The sequence below is a fragment of the Prinia subflava genome, chromosome 15 (assembly GCF_021018805.1).
Source record: "Prinia subflava isolate CZ2003 ecotype Zambia chromosome 15, Cam_Psub_1.2, whole genome shotgun sequence".
In the NCBI taxonomy this organism is placed as follows: domain Eukaryota; kingdom Metazoa; phylum Chordata; class Aves; order Passeriformes; family Cisticolidae; genus Prinia; species Prinia subflava.
The window spans coordinates 10,288,344-10,308,445 of record NC_086261.1 but is presented as its reverse complement, the minus strand read 5'-3'; the positions used below and the strand labels follow the sequence as shown (position 1 = coordinate 10,308,445).

General features: G+C 40.3%; 1 protein-coding gene across 1 annotated transcript in view; it reads right to left on the bottom strand.

Moving 5' to 3' along the window:
• SECISBP2L (SECIS binding protein 2 like) overlaps positions 1 to 13,890 on the bottom strand; it is a 28,030-nt gene extending 14,140 nt beyond the window's left edge. Inside the window, exons 1-7 of the mRNA XM_063412932.1 lie at positions 13,718 to 13,890; positions 4,453 to 4,631; positions 3,539 to 3,863; positions 3,285 to 3,420; positions 2,652 to 2,881; positions 2,539 to 2,563; positions 1,681 to 1,796 (exon numbers count right to left, since the gene is read on the bottom strand). Of these exons, the coding sequence (XP_063269002.1) occupies positions 1,681 to 1,796; positions 2,539 to 2,563; positions 2,652 to 2,881; positions 3,285 to 3,420; positions 3,539 to 3,863; positions 4,453 to 4,631; positions 13,718 to 13,735 (1,029 nt within the window). The 5' untranslated portion in view covers positions 13,736 to 13,890. The remainder of the gene's footprint in view (positions 1 to 1,680; positions 1,797 to 2,538; positions 2,564 to 2,651; positions 2,882 to 3,284; positions 3,421 to 3,538; positions 3,864 to 4,452; positions 4,632 to 13,717) is intronic.
• Positions 13,891 to 20,102: the final 6,212 nt, after the last annotated feature.

Genomic DNA, 20,102 nt, shown 5'->3' with positions numbered 1-20,102 from the left:
ATTGTGTTCTGGTGTTCTGAATTTTTTTTTGTGGAGCTCTCTGCTGGGTGTTTTTGGTTGTTGTTTTCTTCAAAGCCTGCACAAAAATTCTACAGACAGTACCAGATTATTCCTTCTCCTCAAGACAATTCACCTTTAAATTTGTAACTTAAATAAAAACATTTCTTTTGGCCAAACACAAAATCTCAGGAGCTGCTGGTGATTTTAACAGCCATCAACCCTGAGGAACTGTCTGTAACCACAATCACTGCAAAGAACTTTCTCCTACTACATAACTATTCTGCATGTAGTTACTGCCCTTTCATCACATTTTTTATGACACTGCACATGCACACAGTTCTCTAAAGGCCACAGACAGCAGAATAGTGGTATAAGCATTCTTCTGTTTATTATGTGCCAGGTTGGTGGAAACCCATGTGCAAGACTGGTTGGCAAAAACAAGTGGATGACTTGAATTTCACATTTATACTTACCTATTTCTTAAGAAAATTTCCTACAGACCTCATACGAATTTAGTTTCAACAGAAAATAGTTTCTAGGACAATTCTGCCTTGAGGTACGGTGAATTTGGCTGAGACAACCTCATTTAAAACTTTGTGTGCCAGCTTTGTTTTTAAATATCTAAAATAACTGCCAGATTCAGAGTCCAAACTGTGAGTGGATGAGAGAAAGCCTGGTTCTTCCTACTCTCCCAATGCCATAAACAACAGTGGCTTCTAAAGCCTCTGATTTGACAACAGATTATAAAAAGACTCAGAACTGCTACACTGCCAGATCCAGGCATCCACAAGCTTCTTTCTATAATAAACTCACAGTTACCAAACAGGAAGATTCAAGACAATTTAACAATTCCATCTAGAAACCTAAACAGGCCAAGCTGGCTCACATATGTTTGCACAAACAGGCATGTTTATACAAAGCTCCCACATGGAGCTCAGATTTCTTGTCTGCAATAACAGAGTTCATGCAAAACCTGTGTTTAAACAAAGGCAAATGTTTCAGCCTTCTTTGTACCCCTCTGGACCATCTGCCCCAATAACATCTCTCAAAATTAGGAAGGCCATCTTCTCCTTTTCCTCATATGACAATTACAGAAATCCTGTCCCACTTGAAGTCCCACAGAAAGATATTCAAGCTTTATCATAAAAGAATTTTAAGCCATTAAGAAATAATAAAAGTGCCCAAAAATGGTATGCTAATGTGAATTTTAAAATGAAAGTTTTGAAGACAACAGGAATGAGAACACAGGATTCTAGTTCACCAACACGTCAGAATCTTTCTTTAGAAAGTTTGAGAATGTTTTTTCTTCTGAAGTGTGAATGGGTCAAAAACTGAACTAACTTTTCTGCACCCACACTGTCATCATTTCACAGGTTGCTTTATATATGCAGTGCTCTTCCTAGGTAGATACATATAAAGCACAGGCTATAGGCAGAAGACTGTCAAGGACATTAAATTATACATATACATATATATATATGATATAGAGCTAGCTCAAAAAACATACCAGTTAGAAATGTGCAAATGAGCAAATGTGCAACTAGATTCTAAGGTTGAGTTTCTATACTGTTTATATTAAGTATTTTTTATATGTTAATTTTATAATTCCCTCCAAATTCCTCATTTTCCCATATTACAAAAAACCCCAAATACTTCAGTTGAGAACCACTGACAGCATACCTGTGGATTATTTCTTTGCTCAGCTTGTCTTCCACCTCTAGAAAAGGTCGGAGTTTTTTCAATCCAAGGTTTTTTTTGAGTTGCCTGGGAATTTACATTAGTCCAACCTATACCAGCTAAAAGAGAAGTGCCGTCTATGAAAAACTGAATTAGTACCCGGAACATCTCATAATGATTCATATGGCAGCAGAGCCAGGAACACAATCCTGATACAAATAAAGTTCTTGGAGAAAGTCTGTTCTCCTGTGACAACATTTTACTTCCACAGCTATTTTCAGATGTTGGCAGCCACCTTTATGGAACAGTCAAGCTGCCAAGAATCGATCATCACAAAGCAGCAAGAAAGGAAAGCTCAGGTTCACATCCGTACCAATTTCTGTTCAGTCATAAATAGCAGTTCCTGGCATTACCTACTACTACCACACTAATCAAACCATTTGTTCATGGTATATGTAAAGCTTCTAAAAAGTATCAGTGCTTCTGAGATAAAGAATGAGAACTTCTTGGCTCTGTATGTACCCAGGTATGAACTGCAGCCCCAAAGGGTAAGGAAGCCTGAGGACAAACTAAACAGGAGCACAGTTTTGTCTGAATGCCTCCACTGGAGTCTCTAACTTTCTTTTAACCCATTAAAGAAAGGCAGCTGTTAATAAATTATTAGTGATGGCTATACACTTGTTCTTTCAGCAAGTAAGGTGTCTTAGTGGAGGTGGTTGCAAGTCACAGTAAAGATACATCCTCAGAAGTATCTGATCAGTAAGAGCAGCATGCTGAAGTAGATCAAGAGGTATGTAAGGCAAAAGTACAAACACGACCCAGCCAAATCTTAAACAGCTCACCAGTAAAGACAACGCTTACTTGTATTTATCGATGGTTCCACAACCTGAAAAGGAAAAACAAAATTATTTTAGTAATTTTCATTAGTCTGTGGGCTACAAATACAGTTAAGCTACTCAGGTATGCTTACATACATTCACTGCACAGGAATCTGTATTTCTTGAAGCCATAGCTGCAGCCTGGTTATTGCCATGCTTAGGACTACAGTAGCCACTGTCACTGTCAATGTCAGCCTCGCTGGCGCCCTGCTCGCTGGAGGACTCTGCAGCAGGGTGAGAGGTTCTCCTGCGCCTGCCTTTCGACTTCCAGAGCAGCGTGGAGGCGCTCTCAGAAAGAGACTTGTTGGCTATGTCTGAAGGAAAGTCTTCAAGAAACAATAAAAACAAAATTACTAGTGCAGGAATTGATAACAGACGTGAAAAACTACACATCATAAAAACAAACTTAAAAAGCCAGTCTTTGCATTAAACCAGCATTGAATTTTAATTATGTCTAGGTTCAACTGTTACTGATATTGGTTATTGATAAGCAATTCCTTCAAGAGCTGTCAAAGTCTCTGCAAGAGTCCCATGTCACTGCAACATTACCAGGTGACATACTGAGTAGCTATCTGCAACCATTAGCACCTTTTCTTCATTATCCTTTTGAGCTGCTGAAACTTCTCTTAAAAGCTACATCTAAATCAGGTCCACCCTCTTTCAGAAAAGATGACAACTGACATGTAGCTCTAATTATTTCATACACCCAGAACTTAAAAAACAAATTACCTGTTTGCTGTGATGCATCAACCAACAAAACAATCTTTGATCTGTTCTCGGGACCTGATGAACTGGTCTCCTTCTGAGTGGCGACATTTTTCACTGGAGGACGTTTATTTTTTATGTGCATCTGTAACTGCTGTTGCTGTTTTCAAACATTGCCGCACACACAAAAAAAGTTGATAAAAAATGAGATATATGCCTCCTGTGCAAAGACATTTTCTTTATACAGTTCTACTTATCCTATTCAAAAGCAGAGTTACCTTTTGAATGACTGGTGCCCTGTTACTGCTTCTGCTCCGCTGAGTGGACAACGGGAAGATCTGGCCTGACGGGCTGGGACGCTCAGTGCATTCTGTAGTGACTGTACTTACAGCATTTGCTGCTTGGAAGGGGGCAGGATAGGGCGTAGGGAAAGGATGGTAGAAACCCATGACCTGAGCACATGGTGCTGGCATCAGCTGGTAGTAAGTATATTCTGTAGAAACAGGTGGCTGTGCAGATATTATAGGATAAGCAAGGTATGGTCCTGCAGGATTTGGGCTGGGTTGCTGCCATCTGATGTCGTTGTTATACAATGGAAACTGTCTATTAAAAAAAAAAGAATACAAAAGGAAAGAAAATGGGTCAGTAAGTCTTCTCCCTCTCAAAGAAAATTCACACCTTTATTACTCCTTCAAAAACCACAGTTCCATTATAATAAGCTCCTAAACTCAACATATTTTAACTAGTTATGGGAAGAAAACTGGATACAGCTCCACACAATACTGAATCAGCTACATGGCACCATGCCATGTTTCACCACCTGCCATGTTTTACTGTGGCAGGACCCAAGCTGGACACCCAAAGCTTTGCTTTGTTCGGAGAAGCAACAGGGATTCAGATAAAGAAACTCCTGACTGCCCTAGAAGGCCCAAGAGCACAGCAGGTGACTTTGGGAGGGATTTGTACCAGACCTTCATAGCCAGGGAAAAAAGAATATGAACGGAGAAAAGCAAAGGGAAGGAAATAGGTAAAAGACTGAGGAAGAAAAACTTCCTCCTCATACATGAAGGGTTAAATATGGTGAACAAAAAAACTGAATATACAGCCCACAGTCACTGGCTCCTCTCAAGCCTACACGGTTCAATTCTTTAAAAACAGACTATGTTCTATGAAGATCACAACCACTTATTACCTGTTGGATTGATTTTCCTGTACAAACGGATAGCAAGTGATCAGGTAGCTGGGGATTGGAGTTGGTTCCATGCCATTAATTCCTCCACTGTCGTTAGGAAGCGCCATTGGGATCATTAGTGTTTCTGGACCCTTCTTCTGAGGAATAAATGGTTCTACTTCAGCTGACAGCTTGACATTCTTAAGAGAAACGAAAGAACATCTTCATTAATTACAATCATCCCTTGCTTGGGAAAATTTAGATCCATAAAGTTGTACGCAAAGTACCAAGAACAGCAGGCGAATGGATGACAAGGCTACAGGATTTCTGCAGTAAACCAAGAGAGGGGGAAAACAGTTGGCAAGTGCTTATTGCACCCTTCCAATCAATGTAGGGTGTAATGTAGATCACCAACATTTAGCATTTGTGTTAACCTTTACAAGTGCTATGCAAGCACTAATTAATTTAAAAGGTACTGAAGCTCAGATCTTGCAGAGGATCTCTGAGTCGGAGCACAGAACAAAACCAAATTAGCACTGTATGTGGAGCACAGTGGTGTAGGCTCTCAGAAGTGAAACCAACATATGGAACACGTAGTAATGCCTGGCCTGCTCTACAAAACTGACCATGTTTCTAGGCAATTACAGAAAAGACTTTTCAGCACTAAACCACAGTCTAAGTGCTAAAAGATGATGCACCACAGAAATACCCTCCCCACACATTCTATCTGCACAACTTGAACACACTTTAAAGTGTTAAGATTATGATTAAGGTTGTCATAAAGCAGGCTTAGTTTTAAACTGTGTTTTCAAAGAAAAGTATCTCCCCCAGTCCTGAAGGTATCCTTAGTTTAAGATGGTTTTGCTCACATTTTTGGTTTTGTACAACATAGCTTCATCTTACACTTGAACAATGAAAAATGCTGTATTCAATAAGACAACTGCAGAAATAAAGAACCCCTAAATTCTGTATTCCACTATAACTTACATTTCAGATGGAAATAATCTTTTTTTGCACAGATTCCAGTTTAATTGTATGTGTCTCACATTACCACCTCATGGATTACCGAATCCTAAGAAGATTCCTTCTAAAGCAGACAAGGTCTCCAGACATTTTTTTCTTCCACATGTCTACAAAATAATCTCTAAGCTAACACATAACCTGTATGAGTAGATGCTCTTACAGTAGAAATACAAAATCCTCAAGGTTTGCTGAGGACAGTCTTCTATCCTTTTTATTACCTTCAGAACATCCACATAAGCTGAAACAGTTAAATAGGAGCTCTGGAAGTATCACAGCAAGTAGTCCCATGCCTACCACACACTTCTCACTCCATGCCTGTACTCTGTGTTACATCCACAATCCATCCAGAGACAGCTTCCCAGCCAATATCTGAATCTCCAAGTCCCCAAAACTTATTCTGCTTAAATAAAATCCCATACTGGTGTAGCAGCATGGGAGTGGAAGAGGTGGGAAGGGCAAGTCCAAATGTTTATTTGAAAATACAGTTGTTCCAATGAAAAAAGTATGTCTTTCAAACTGACAAGATGCACTGTTCTTGGCAGGCAAGTATTTTTTAATGACTACTCTGAAAATGCTTATGGCTATAATATGGATATATAGATACAGATGCAGTATAATATATGGAAGGATGTCCCATTCCTTGGCATCAAGGCCAGCTTGGATGGCGCTTTGAGCAAGCTGGTGTAATGGAAGGTGTCTCTGCCCATGGCAGGTGTTGGAACCAAGTGATTTTTAAGGTCCATTCCAATGAGGGCAATCTGATTCTATAAGCACAGACACACAAGTATCACTCTGGCTATACAACAACGTCTGCATTACAGCAGAACAATCACCTTCATATCAACTGAATGGGTTTCTCTATCATTAGCAGAGGGTGAACATTCCTTTCTTCTACAGTAACTCTCCTAATTCCTCAAGTTCCATTCAGAGGAAAAGCTGTGGGGCAGCTGCAGCAGCAGCACTCAACTCGTGCAACACAAACCAAACCCGGCTGTGCCCAGAGCTTCCTCTCTGGCCTCTGGCACATCCCTCAGCTGCCCCGTGACTCGCCTACCCCTCTGCAAAGCTCCAAGGCATTCTCCTCAACACAAGAGAAAGACTTCTCATAAATATTTTTAAAGTGTTTATGTACAGTGAACTCATAATAAGTACCAGAAATACCAACACTGAAATCCCTCCCTGAAAGCTGAGGGTTTTTTCTATGCTATTTCAAGACTGTGAGGCAAAAATATTTGCTTAAGAATAGATTCACTTATGGGCTGGCCTACAAAACCAGATCAGAGATTATTCTGAATTGGAAGAGACCCACAAGGACCATGGAGTCCAGCTCATAACTGAATGGCCCACATGGGATTGAAGCCACAACCTCGGGGTCATCAGCACCCTGCTCTAACCAACCGAGCAATCAAAACACTAAAGGAACAACCAAGGGTGCTTCACCCACAGAACACGCAAGAGTAAAACCACGATGAGTGCTCTATAAAGTGATATTCCTAAGGAAACACTGAAAACTGTCACACAACTACTCCTAACCTGCTGGTCACTGTCCTACCACAACATGTCAAGTGAACTTTGGCCAAGATACTAAAAATAAACTCCAGTACTGGCTCAGAAAATAGTCAAAACATTCTATTTGTCACTCACATTGGCACCAGATTTCCCGTTTTAAGGATCTTGCCTATGTGGCTGTCTGCTCTTTCCCTTATTTGGGTGATTTACATGAAAAGACAAAAATCATTCTTTATTGACAAGTCTCTTGCAGAATGGTCTCATGGCAGTGATTTTTGTGATATTGTACTACATCACTGCTCAGGATTATGAGAGAACAGTCCTTCACATCAGATACTAAAAACAGAGCTGAAACTGATCCAAGCAGGAAACGAGTGATTCCCACTTGCAAGGCTGCCATAGCAAAATATCTCTGTCAATGCTCAAAGATAATCCCTACCTTACTTTTACATCCAAGGTAGATAAAATTGGACTTATTTAAATCTGTCCAGCAAAAAAGGGTATGTAGAGGTTTTTGTTCATTTTAAATTTATTTAAAAGATCTCCACAAGACTCAACACTCTTATCATGTAATCTTATGATTTTAGGATAATAATTCACATTACTCTGCTTGGTTTTATTAGGTTCCAACAATTCAGAGATGCCCAGACTAGAAAGATGGCTTTAATTCTTCCTTTCCTGTTGCCCAGTCTCTTATACAGGCTATGATTACTATTACTATGACAGAGTAATTGCCTGATACATTTAATTATCATTTTCTGCACAGCTCAAAACAAGTTTAGCTTACCTGTAATGGTAAAATAAAGATACAGCAGATCTTGTAATCATAAACACATATGAGTGCATTTGCAAGTTAAATCCTTTTTCTGCTTACAGAACTTGGGGAGTGTCTGTTATTTAAAGGAATCAAAACTGCATTTCACATACCTCTTACATGCATTTTATCTTAAATACTTCTCTTGCGCAGTTTAGCCTGCACCTACAGGTTTACTTGGTTTACAGCAGTTGAGTTTTTTTAATCCTTTCAAGAAATTTGTTTTGGCAAAGGATTTAGGGCAAAGTTCTGTTTTCGGATTTTGCATTTTGTTCTGTAATGCACACACACACACATATGCCAACTCATTAAAACAGCAACTGAAAACCTAGAAACGTCAGTAGAGGTGTTTCAAAATCATTCTGCAAGCATAATACATTCAATCTACACATAACTTACACATCTCATAAGATAACAAGGCCCTATTTTCACTTTGGGGTACAAAACAGAAAGGCAGCTCAAGTGTATTACCAACTAAACTAAATTAACTTCAACATATTGCTTCCTTAGAGCATTTTATCAGTCTTTCAAAAAGACTTCAAGAGTTCTGTGTTACACAGCCTGTGTCTTCAGATGACGGCAGCAAACCTGCCAAACTTAAAGCAAAAAGGGGAAATAAATGCATTAAGTCAGGCTAGACTGCTAACCAAACCAAAACAGAATTAACTCTCCAGGGTGATTCTCCAGACATCTCAGCACATTTCACAGATGGCCAGTGGTTTCACTGGACAAGTGAGGGAAACCAAATAGCAAGGCTAGGTAATTGGTCCAAAGTTATCTCAGCAGATCTTTTTAGGACAACAGATTTCTCAGCTAGGAGGAAATGTTGGTGAAGACAGACAGCAAAGTAACTCCTCTTTTTGATAAATGGCTTCTCCCTTCATAGTGTAAGGAGAAAAACTGAAACAAGAAAAAAAAATTCAATCAATTTACTGTCAAGTAAAGGTGCTGCAAATTTCTCATTGCACTGGGCAAGCAGAAGGTATCTCCTACTGGAACTTGTTATTTCTTCTAATAGGAAAGGCTCCTTTAGTGAGCTACAGAAACAACAATGCCAAAGAAGCAGTCTGGTGGTGGGTTTGGTTTTTTCAATACTGATATGCTTAAGACTCAGTGGAAAACACAACCAATAACAAATGGAATAAACTCCAGAACACAAGACAAGCCCCTTTTTGTTTCAGAAGCAAACAAGAAAATGCATAAAACTAAGTGCATGCAAATATATGTGAACACAATTCCTCAGAGATTTCACCCACACAGTACAAATGGAGTGCCAAGTGCACACGAACAGGACAGATCATGCCACTGGTTTGTAACCACAGACAAGAAAGATTTGTCAAACACTAAAAGATTTGGAAGAAGGCTGCTACACTTTCCCTAATCCTTACAACAGAGCTCTTGTGATACAAGCTTATGCTTTAATTGCTCTCACAGTATTGAGATTTATTCTAGTCCGCATCCTCTAAAGCAAATTAGCCCTTTGCCACCCCATCAGTAAATGCAGGTCAGACCTCAATACAAAACACAATGTGGTTTGATCAGGCCATCTAAAAGCAAACACTGAAAATATTGCGAGATTGAACTTATTTTGACTGCAACTTTGTCATGTTTATTCAACCTTTCATATCACAAAACCAAACAAAGCTTTCTTGAAATCAACCTTTGATAACCAAACTCAATTCTAAATATAAATCTAAGTCATGCTGAAACATCAGATCTTCAATCAGCTGCCTATTAATGGAAACACATCCCTTCCAAGGAAACCAAGATTTAGACAGAAGCCTCTTTTGTAGATACCCCTAGTTTCAATTTACAAAACGTTTTGCAGTAGCTCATTACATATTTCAGTCCAACAATTACAAGTCTTTCAAGACAGCATATATACTGAAGAGCTCCTTTGTTTCCTGTATAAAAGCTACTGTAGTCATCAACAGCTGCAAAGACAGAAGATGACACAAGCAGGAACAGACTGGTAAACTTTGTCCTATAGTTATAGCACTGTACGTTTAATCTTAGCAAAGTTTTTGTTCATTGTAGCCTAATGTCATTCAGTATTTTCCATTAAATAGGATCTCTGTCATCCTGCTCTCAGAGGAGAATGCTTAGATTTCAATCTCACCATTTACAGGGTGAGAAAATAGACACAGATGCCACATCTCAGAGGGCTATAATAAAATCAGCTGTTTTATTGTCTCAAAGTATGGAAACAAGAAGTCTCATCCCAAAGTAAAATAAAAACATAGCTAAAACTTTTGGGTTTTCTTTTAAGAAAAACAATCCTGTTTCTGAATTCTGGATTTCATAATTTAAACGCTGTGTTAGTAGTAAGGCAAGTCACAGTTCATCTATTTTAAGATAAACTTTACAAATATGGAAGTCATTGTTTCTATAATTAGTTGCTGCTAAATGGCAGATACCTCGGGAATGGTAAATATGCAGTCCAACTGGAAACACCAGCGCACAAAATTTAACCTTCCCTATTTACATTTAACATAGTCATTTCAACACAACACTTAAAGCAAATACACTATGAAATGAGTCTTTCCCTTTTACCTCAGCTCATAAAAAAGGAATCATGCATAATTCTCTTCCCTTTCAAAGGATTAAGTATAATGATCAGAACATAACAAGGCTAAATATTTAACATTTTTACCTATATATAGAAAACAAGCAAGTGGCACAACATGACAAGTTGGCATGTTTAAACCCAAAGCCAGAATATTATAAGAAAAAAAGGGGGGAAATTAAAATATAATGTTTACACTTACACAAAGCTTGGCCAAAACCAAAAAAAAACTACCAAAAAGATCCTCTTCACTCACCTACTTTACTTAGTGCTTAACAGAACAAACTTCTAAAGTCATGTTGTCCAAATGAAGTAGTAATATTTCAGTGCTTTGTAAACAGTGTACTAAAAGGATTAATCCAAACTACTCATGCAAAGCAGTTTCCTGATCTCCGCAAACTAGTCAATGATAAATAATTTTGTGCTCAGACAGTTAAGATATCAATGCAATCACACCAATAACATTTAAATTCACCAGAGAACATATTCTAAAAATAAGACAATACTAAACTCATAAAATCCAAAACTGTTCTGCACTTTCAAGACTCCAAAGAAAGCAACATGCAAACCGTACAGGAAACCAGACATTTTCCAGCTTGCCTCAGGTGAAAAATCTGCTATGGGTAAGAAACACTGAAGGAAACTGGACAGGATAAAAGAGCACAAAACATTGATCTAGATCTACTTCCATGGCAACCATATTATCAAGCCACCTGTTGAGTGGTCAAGAATAGCAAAGGCAAGCAGAACAGGCTGTCTTTAAGCAATACTAACAAAACACAGGTCACTGATTTTGCAACTTCACCTGATTTCTCAACTGTAGTAAAGGAACCAACTGTCTTAGTCACAGGGCAAGACAAAGTATAAGACTGAGAAAAGTCAAAGCACAGCAGTACCTTTGGAAGAGGAAGTTGTTTCTCTTTGGTTTTCTATTATATTCTGCTTAAACAAAAAGAACAAATCAGAGGTCATCCTGCTGAGTTTTCTCTCTTGTAGCAAAACAACCTACACTTCACTGCTGAGACCCATACACTTTTTAATGGGAACAATTTTGTTCTGGTGTAGACAGAAGTAAACTTACATACCCACTACAAAAATCACAACCACTCCTATCATAAAGTGATAAATAAAGCTTTAAGCAGCTTTATTCTGTTTTCATCTATGTCAGCTGCCAAAATATCACTGTGCATACTATAACAAGTTGTATCGGAATTTAGGTAACAGAAACCTTAAAGGCAACCCAAAAGAAATATCTTTTTTATCAAGTAGGTGTCCAAACGATCTTGCAAAAAGAAATCTCATACTGATTCACTAAACCAACACCACAAAACTCTGCTTAGCCATCAAAAACTTTTGTGATCTTCCTTTACTCTTGAAATACCACACTAACACCATACAACAGTCCCAGCTGCTCATGCCCTTAATTCCACAGCAGTTACTCCTACAAGCACAGTTACTACACTGCACCTGAGAGACAGCTCTGAGGGAGAGGAAGGAGAGAATGAGTACTGCTAACACACATTTGTAGGCTTTAATATTCCTTTATCAGATGTCATACAGGCACAGAAAGAAGGCCAAATAAAGAAAACATGAAATGGCTCCCAAAACTGATGCAACCTTACCAAACACTTACACTGGTAACAATGATTACATTCAGCTCTTCCAGCACAAAAGGTTCAGACCCAAAGCATCTAGGAGCCTCCTAATCAAGATGCTACTGTATAATGAGCAGACAAAGGCAACAAGATTGTTGAATCATTTTAGAAACTCATCAGGTATTAATTATTTGTCTGCCTAGAAGCCTTACTAGGGGATAAGGAACCAACAGGACCAGATATGCTGCAAACATAATAAACAAGATAATTCCTGCTTCAGAGCTTACTACACCTTCAAGTTGAGATACTGCACTTAGTTAAGACAATCACTCAGAGTCAACACTTTATACTGTAAATAACATAACAACTCTGTTTCCATGAACTATTTTGACAGATGAAAAGAGAATGGTTTGATAAAGATGTGTGTGAACCTCCAGTACTGAAGAGCTCAAGCAACGAGGAATAAATATTTCACAAGTGTACTGCAGTACTAATTACAGATGAAACAAAGGAGAAGAAAACCCCATCACGCTAAAATTCAAGATTTTAAAGTAAGAAGTACTACATATTGGACTAACGTAAATTTTACAAAATAAGATCAGGTTTTCTACATGAAGGCAAACAAAAATAATAAAAAAAGTTAAAATCATTATCACACCAGAAAGCCCAGGAAGAAGCCACAGTGGGAGCCATACTGTAATAAGACACACTGCTCACAAACTTCCTTCAATATACATACAGAATGAAAAGTAGGGTATCTTTAGAGAGTGCATTATTAGTCATTATCTACTTTGTTACAGGAACCCGTGTTATTTTATTCCTTAACCCTACTATTAGAACCCCTGGAGACGCTAAAGCTGAAAACTAGGAAACAAAGAGCTTTAAATCACCAATTTTCAATACACTTTGCTGAAACAGAAGCTTAGAAATAAAATCGGGCTCTAACAGATGACATCATTCATTTCAGATACATCTTTTAGAATTACCTCCCGATGATGAAATGTTTTATTACACATATGTAACAATCACACAAAATCTTAAATCCCTGCTTGTTTCTTCATACCTACATTATAAAAGCTCTTAAGAATAATGCAAACTGATTACCTCGCAAAACCATGTTTAATACGGAAGAAAAAAAATGTAGCGACCTGTGGAATTAGTGAGCTACACCCACTCAGCCATGAGACCATCAGCTGTGTCCTATCACTGACAACTTCAACCCGACCGTGACATTTACAGGTTTTCGCCAAGAGTCACACCTCAGCTGTGTTGCTAAGTTCTCAAAAAACCTGTTCCTTTCTCAAGAAACCAAGTCTCTACTAATGACCACGCAGGCTTAAATTAAATGTCACTAACTGCAATACTTCCCTAAGCTTGAAACAAAGCCTGAATGAGCAGGAGGAGAAGAACAGAACCGAGTTTCGAATTCCCGGGGGAGCCGCTCCCGGGTTCTCGGCTCCCCGGACAGCCGGGCCGGGCGCGGCCTGACGCCTCCCGCCGGGGAGGGGACGGCGCCGGCGGACTCACACCGAGCTCCCGCTTCCAGCGCGGAGAACGCCGTGCCTGCCCTCCCGAGGGCCGCTCTCCGCCGGGGCGGGGCGGCCCCTCACGGCCGGTGCCGGCGCCCCCCGCCCCGCAGGCCGCGCCCTGCCCTGCCGTGCCGTGCCGTGCCCGCCGCTGGGCCGCTGCCGGGGCTGACACGGCCGGGCCCGCTCCGCTCCCCGCCCTCACGGCCGAGCCGCCGCCCCTCCGCCGCGGCTGCTCGCGGTCCCTTCGCACCTTGTCCGCTTTGTCCATGGCTCCAGCTGCGCCGGGCGGCGGCTCTAATGAGGGCGGCAGAGAGCCCGGGCCGCCTCCCCCATGGCGCTGCTTCCCCCCCGCGCTCGCACACGCCCGGAGCGGCGCCGGCCCCGCTCGCGGTTATCACGGGAACCGGGACCGGCTACGCCACGGCCGGGGCGGGACGGGCGGCGGGGAGGGACCAGCTGGGACGGAAGCCGGGCGGGCTCAGGCCGGGAACGCCTTCGCTCCCCCCACGGCGGGCGTTCCCTGCCGCGTTCCGGCTGCTCGAAAACAAGCGAGGCCGTGGTACAGAGGCTGCGGAAACCCGCGGGAATAACGCGGGGAGCGATGTTCCCCCGCCCGAGCCCGTTCCGCCGGCGGCGGGCGAGGGCGGCAGGTGCGCTGCGGGCCCGTCTGCTCGCGGGCGGCACCGAGAGAGGCTCAGGCCCACGGTGTCCTTGAAATTATCTGGAACACCGAGGGAAAAAAAACAAACCCGCTGTGATTTATTTAGAGGCAGAATTCTAAAAATGTCGCACCAGTGTCTGGAGTGCGGGGCTGGGCTGTGGAGCGGGTCCTGCGTGTGCAGGACTGGGGCGGCAGCAAGGCAGGGAGATTCTGACACGAGAGGTTTCGCACGGTTGTGTGACGTTCCTTTATTTTGCTGCCCCGCTTTTAACATGTGGTTCCTTGTGAGTAACGCCGGCGAAATCCGTGAGACCGTGTTCTCTCCGAGCCTGCAGAAGGGGAAGCGCATGTAGGAGCTGGTGCTGCATAACAACACATGATCCCTACGTGTGTTCCGCAGGGGATGTCCCCGCATTTCATTACGCTAATAGGCCCGCTGCCTCGGGTTTAATGGAAATGAGGCATGATTTATTTACAACTTGGTTGATTCATGGCAAAGGAAAAAAAAAAAAAAAAAAAAAAAGGCAGAACTAGGCTAAGTACCTTTGTGAAAGAAATACACAAAAGAGATCCCGGATCAGACTCTTGAGCACTTCCAGGTGAAATACATTATATATGTATTACATATTAATGCATGAGTCAGGTTCCTGCTTGATAGATGTTCTTTTGAGGAATAAATGGCTTACTTTGTAATGAAACAAGTAAGAAAGCCTCTATCTGAATATCTGAATTTGACAGCAGTAAAAGCTATCAAGAATGTCTTGACAGAGCAATCTTGCTATAGCACCCTAAACGGAACCTTTACTTTATAATTATTTAATCTTTCCACATTTATGTTCATGATACCATGTAACAATTTTCCTGCCTTATAAAAATTTTACTTCTTGGATAAACCCACATAATCCCTTGGTACTTTCTTAGGAGTAGCTCTTGACCATTAACACTTCATATGTAACATATGGGATTATGAAGAGGGCCATTGCATTGCACAGCAAGATCTCATCTTGCAAACAGATGACACGAACAGAGAATTGTGCAGCCTGTCGCTGCCTTCTGTGCTATTCCATCTACATCAGCAGGATCACCATCCGAGTGGAACTTCTGCTGAGATGTCTGCAACATTTCGTATGTTCTGTGATTTAAGTTTTCATGAGGTCACAGTACACAAAATCATAAGTCCCATTGAGCATATGGGAAAGAGAGTGGGCCAGGTTGTAATCCCAATTAAATTTAATTTTCAGGTTTCTACTAACTTTAGTGAGGACAGTGTTTTACTACCAGTGAAGAGAACAGGAGATCTGCTGCAGTGCTCTGATACAGAAACCTCACCTGAACTGGAGAAGCTGCAGCAGGTAAATGCTTTATATGCACTTCTGTATCCCAGCGCTTTTCTTGACAGGATTAAATGGTCAGCAGAACTCACGTAAATGTTTATAATACTGGGAAGCCATTTCAAGGTGGTAAGACAGACTAATTTGAGGTTATGAGGTTATGTTCCCAGGGGCTTTTACACAATGAGATTTGTTATTTCAACACAAGAAGTCACGAAAGTAAAACTGGGTATTAAGCTGGTTGTGCACAGAGCTTTCAGCTGATGCAATGGTACAGCATTTCAACAGTAATTGATGAACTTATATATGAGATGGAAATCTACAGATAAATAATGATGAAACATAAGCTACCTAAACTTCATCTCACTTAAACAACAAATCTCTGCTGAGAAAAATGCATTTCATTCCCAGTAGCTGAATGTGTTTTGCTTATTTGTGTGAAATTAGGTTGATTTATTTCAAACTTAGTCACTTTTCATGTCCAAGTAATGTGGGAGAACTTGCCTGACTGGACAGAAAACAGTGAAAAAATCCCACTAAAACAGCTAGAACAATCGTCTTCTTGTATTAGCACACCAGTGTTTCAGTATGGAATGAAGCTTAATTTGTTCAAGTTGATGCTGACCATGGAATATATATTATGACATTTGCTTAAGATAGTTGCTGTGTTTTTAAAAAATAATGACTCATTATGGCAAGGCTGTCCATTATGAAATTCTTCTTTTGTTCCCCAAGATACATACCAACAGAAAGGTCACACTTGAAAGGGCTGTTATGCACATTCAAATAACAGGAATGTCCAAGATCTAAATTGGGCAGTGATTAAATAGACACCAGATCTACATAAATCTATACAATATACATAATACAGAAAGTCATATTGGGTGATCTGAGTGGCCACTCAGGTGAAAAAAACTCAACTCTCCCATAAAATTTAACTGTGTTATCACCAAAAAGAAAAACAAACCAAAGCCCTCAGAACCAGTTATGTTAGATCCTCTATCCACAGCTATCACAAAGAAGCCAAGGTATCTGGTTACAACATCATCTTGATCGAGTGTTGTGTAAGAGAACTTGACAATGTCACGGTTCTCTTAAGGAAGCCATCCAAAAAAATCTAAAAACCCTGTTTTTAAAACACTTGGTAGCTGCACATGGTTGAATTTGAACACTTTTGGTAGCTGATTTTGAATACTCAATTGTCCCTGGCAGTTGGTAATCAATTATTGCTACTTCTTTGCTGCAACACAAAGTGAATAGTTCATAAGTAAAAATGATGGTTGAACTCCGCAGGTGCTGACTGCAATTTTACTATTAAGTTTTTGGCTTTATTGCTGCATCTACTGGGTAGTGGAGATACCCTTCCTGAGCACACAGATCAAATTAAGAAGAAAATCTAGGTCAGCACAAAAATAAAAAATGGGAGTCTAAACCAAAGTATCTCAGCAATATGGAAAATCACTTGGTAATGTTCAGAATTTAAATCACAAGATTACAAGCAAATCTAACAGCACAAGTGTTAGATTACTCACACCCTTCCTTCCATGGGTTCTGGTTACATCTGGTGGGTACAGGTCCTACAAAACACAAGGATGTGATTACAGCCGGCTCACTGAAGTCAAGGCAGCTTCTTCCATGGAAAGCCTGAACATATGCAGGGGCACTGGCATGGAAGCATGAAATAAGGGTTGCTCAGTAACTCACTGTGCCTGAGCTCCAGGCAGAGGCCCCACCTGAACAGGGACTGCAGCAGCACCAGTGGGGCTGGAGGCTGCCACGGTGAGCAATGGGAAAGGCAGCAGGAACACAGCAGACTCCACAAGGACAGCTTTACTGGCCTGGGACTAAAATCTTCAGCGTAATTACTGAAAAAGACAAGTACAGAAAATGAAGTGTATCTTGGCAAATAAAACCATATCTGCAATGTGACATGTGGAGTCCTGCACAGGCAGCCACAGCAGGGAACAGAACTGGAACCAAAGTGGGAAGGTGAGCTGGGAGCTCCAGGAACCTGAGAATCTCGATTCCAACAGCGATCACCCCTGGCAGAGCCACAGTGAGCCCAGCACTCCCACCAGGAGCAGCTGCAGAGGCAGCAGAGGCAGCCAGCACAGAACTGCCGTGCAGCTCCTCTGACACGGCCAGGAAGGGATCAGCCTTTACTCTTGCTGTAATGATTACACATATTACATCTAAAATTTAGCACTACATATGCAATTATTCTATCACAGCTAGTTTGCAATCTACCTTACCACACAGTTAGAGGCATTTAAGATGGTGATAATCCTTTCTTAATATCTTAATTAACACTTAAATAGTTGACTAGCTTGTAATGTAGTTTACCTAGTTCACTGACCTGGTTCTAAAATACATTTTTAGCACACAGCTACACTTTTATATTTCAAATCCATATTACCATCTATATATGGAAATGTAGTTCTGTATTTAGGCTGTATTTTTGAGAAAGCAAGGGGTACTGTCCCAAGTGATATCATTTTACCCTACTCCATACATACAGTTTCTACTCAAATTAATTCACTATCTCTCAAAGAAAAAAATATGAAAACACAATCTTCAATTACAGACATAATGTTTTACAGCTGACAACTCCTGTGTAATTACAAAATCAGAGTTTATTTACAGACTAAAACTGAAATAACTTCATTTTATTATTCTACTGGGTATCTTACAGCTGCCTTGCCATTTTTCTGGGGTTTGTTATTGTTGTTCAATGTATTTTCAGGACTATTTAAAAGAAAAAGGAAATCAAATTTGTTTCAAATCCAATCTTTTAGACTAGGATGTTGAGATGCACAAAGAACACATTCCTTCAAAGTATGTTTAATTAAAAATAATAATAAAAATCTAAAATGCAGACCTAGCAGCCACATCCTCCCAGATTTGCCTGTTGTTCAGTTTTAATGCATAAGCTGCCAGCAACTCAAAAGAAGGGTTTATATATACACAGCTTAATCACTGTTGTAATCTTACATAAGATTACAACAGCCATTAAAATGTTCTTTTGCAAACAGTGTTATGGTAACTAGCTAAAATGCCAGTTTGTCTTGTACCAGCAGCAACAAGAGGTGTATACAAACACCCAAGAAGTTGTGACAAGTGTGGGTCTGACAATTAACAACAATTGCAAAAATTTAATGGTTGGACTGCAGACTGAGAATGAAGTGAGGCTGCTTAGCACCTCTCAAACCACCTGCAGTGCAATGGTGTTTCTTGAAAAAAAAAATCATTCACCCTCTTCCTTTGATTACTCGTTCACTTATCCTGAGGAGACAGAAATTGCATGAGAACCAGATCTACCAGGGACTGCAGGTGGGCTTTAGCAGCTATTGGTGATTTCTGCTGCAGCTGTATGACAAGAGAGCTCCTCAGGATTTCCCCAGAGAAAATCTTCATCTTCCAGGTTAAGAATTCTGAGAACTCAGAAAAGGGGTAGAATCCCTTAGGGATTATAAAAATCTTCCTCATGTGCCTAAAGCACAGATGCTAAGGCACTGTACACACGAGTAAGAGCTGAAGTATGCCAAAACACACAACCATTTCTTAGAGGTAGACTGACCCTTTTTCTAAAAACATTGCCAGCCCTCATTGTTCAGACTGACAGTCCTTCAATAGTAGGACTAGTCCTACAACAATTAGTCCTTCAGAACAAAAGGATAAAGCAAGGGAACTAGATGGACAAGATTCACTGCAGTATTCCCATTTCCTTCTTGAAAAAAATCCAGAAATGTCAAAATGCCTCCCCAGCAGACATAGCTGGGATGGAAAAGGTTACATCAGGTACAACAGACAAAGTCAAGAAGACTTTTATTTTCAGTGCTTGTAAGCTTATGGACAGTTCTCTTTTCCCCCCTCCTTTAGAAGAGAGGAGTTGTTCCTTCCCACAGCAAGGGTGGCAGGAAATGGCAGAGAAAGGAAACCTACTCAAATAAATAGCTGTCACTGTCCCCTATCTCCATGGAAAGGAGAACCTTAAATAGCTGTGACAATCCCTTGTCCCCATGGGAGGAAGAACCTTACAAGATTTGCTATCCAAAATAAAGTCTCTGGATCTGCAGGTAAGGGTCCCAATGACTCTGCACTGTTGTGAAGTTCACATCATCAGGTACTACTGGAATTTTCAAAGTAAAAACTACATTACACATCACAGTATTATAAGGAAACAAAATACAAGGTGCTTTAGTCAAAGGTTATATACAGATTTTACAAAGAAAAAAAACTTTGCTTAAAAATTTAAATTTTACTATTGTTTTAAGTAAGTGGATAAATTAAAAACACCTATTGGTAAAAAGAATACATGAGTGAAGAAGAAATTCTCACTCAAGATTCAACATCCTGCTACTCACAGTACACGTAAGTTTTATGGTGTAAACACTAGGAAAAAAAAATCACTTGCTTTGACAACTGCAGAGCAAAATAATTTTCTAAGGGACATAAGTATTCCTCAGATTGAAGTTAATTTTATCCTATTTAATTATACCCTGTTACCAATTTAAATCCTGCCCTAGAACATTGAGTTTACCACGCTGCCTTGCATGTATGTGATGGACATTTATCATTTATTAGGCTTTTCATTATTTTTGAGGTGTTGTTAATTACATACAATTTTTTCCTTCTGTTTTTTC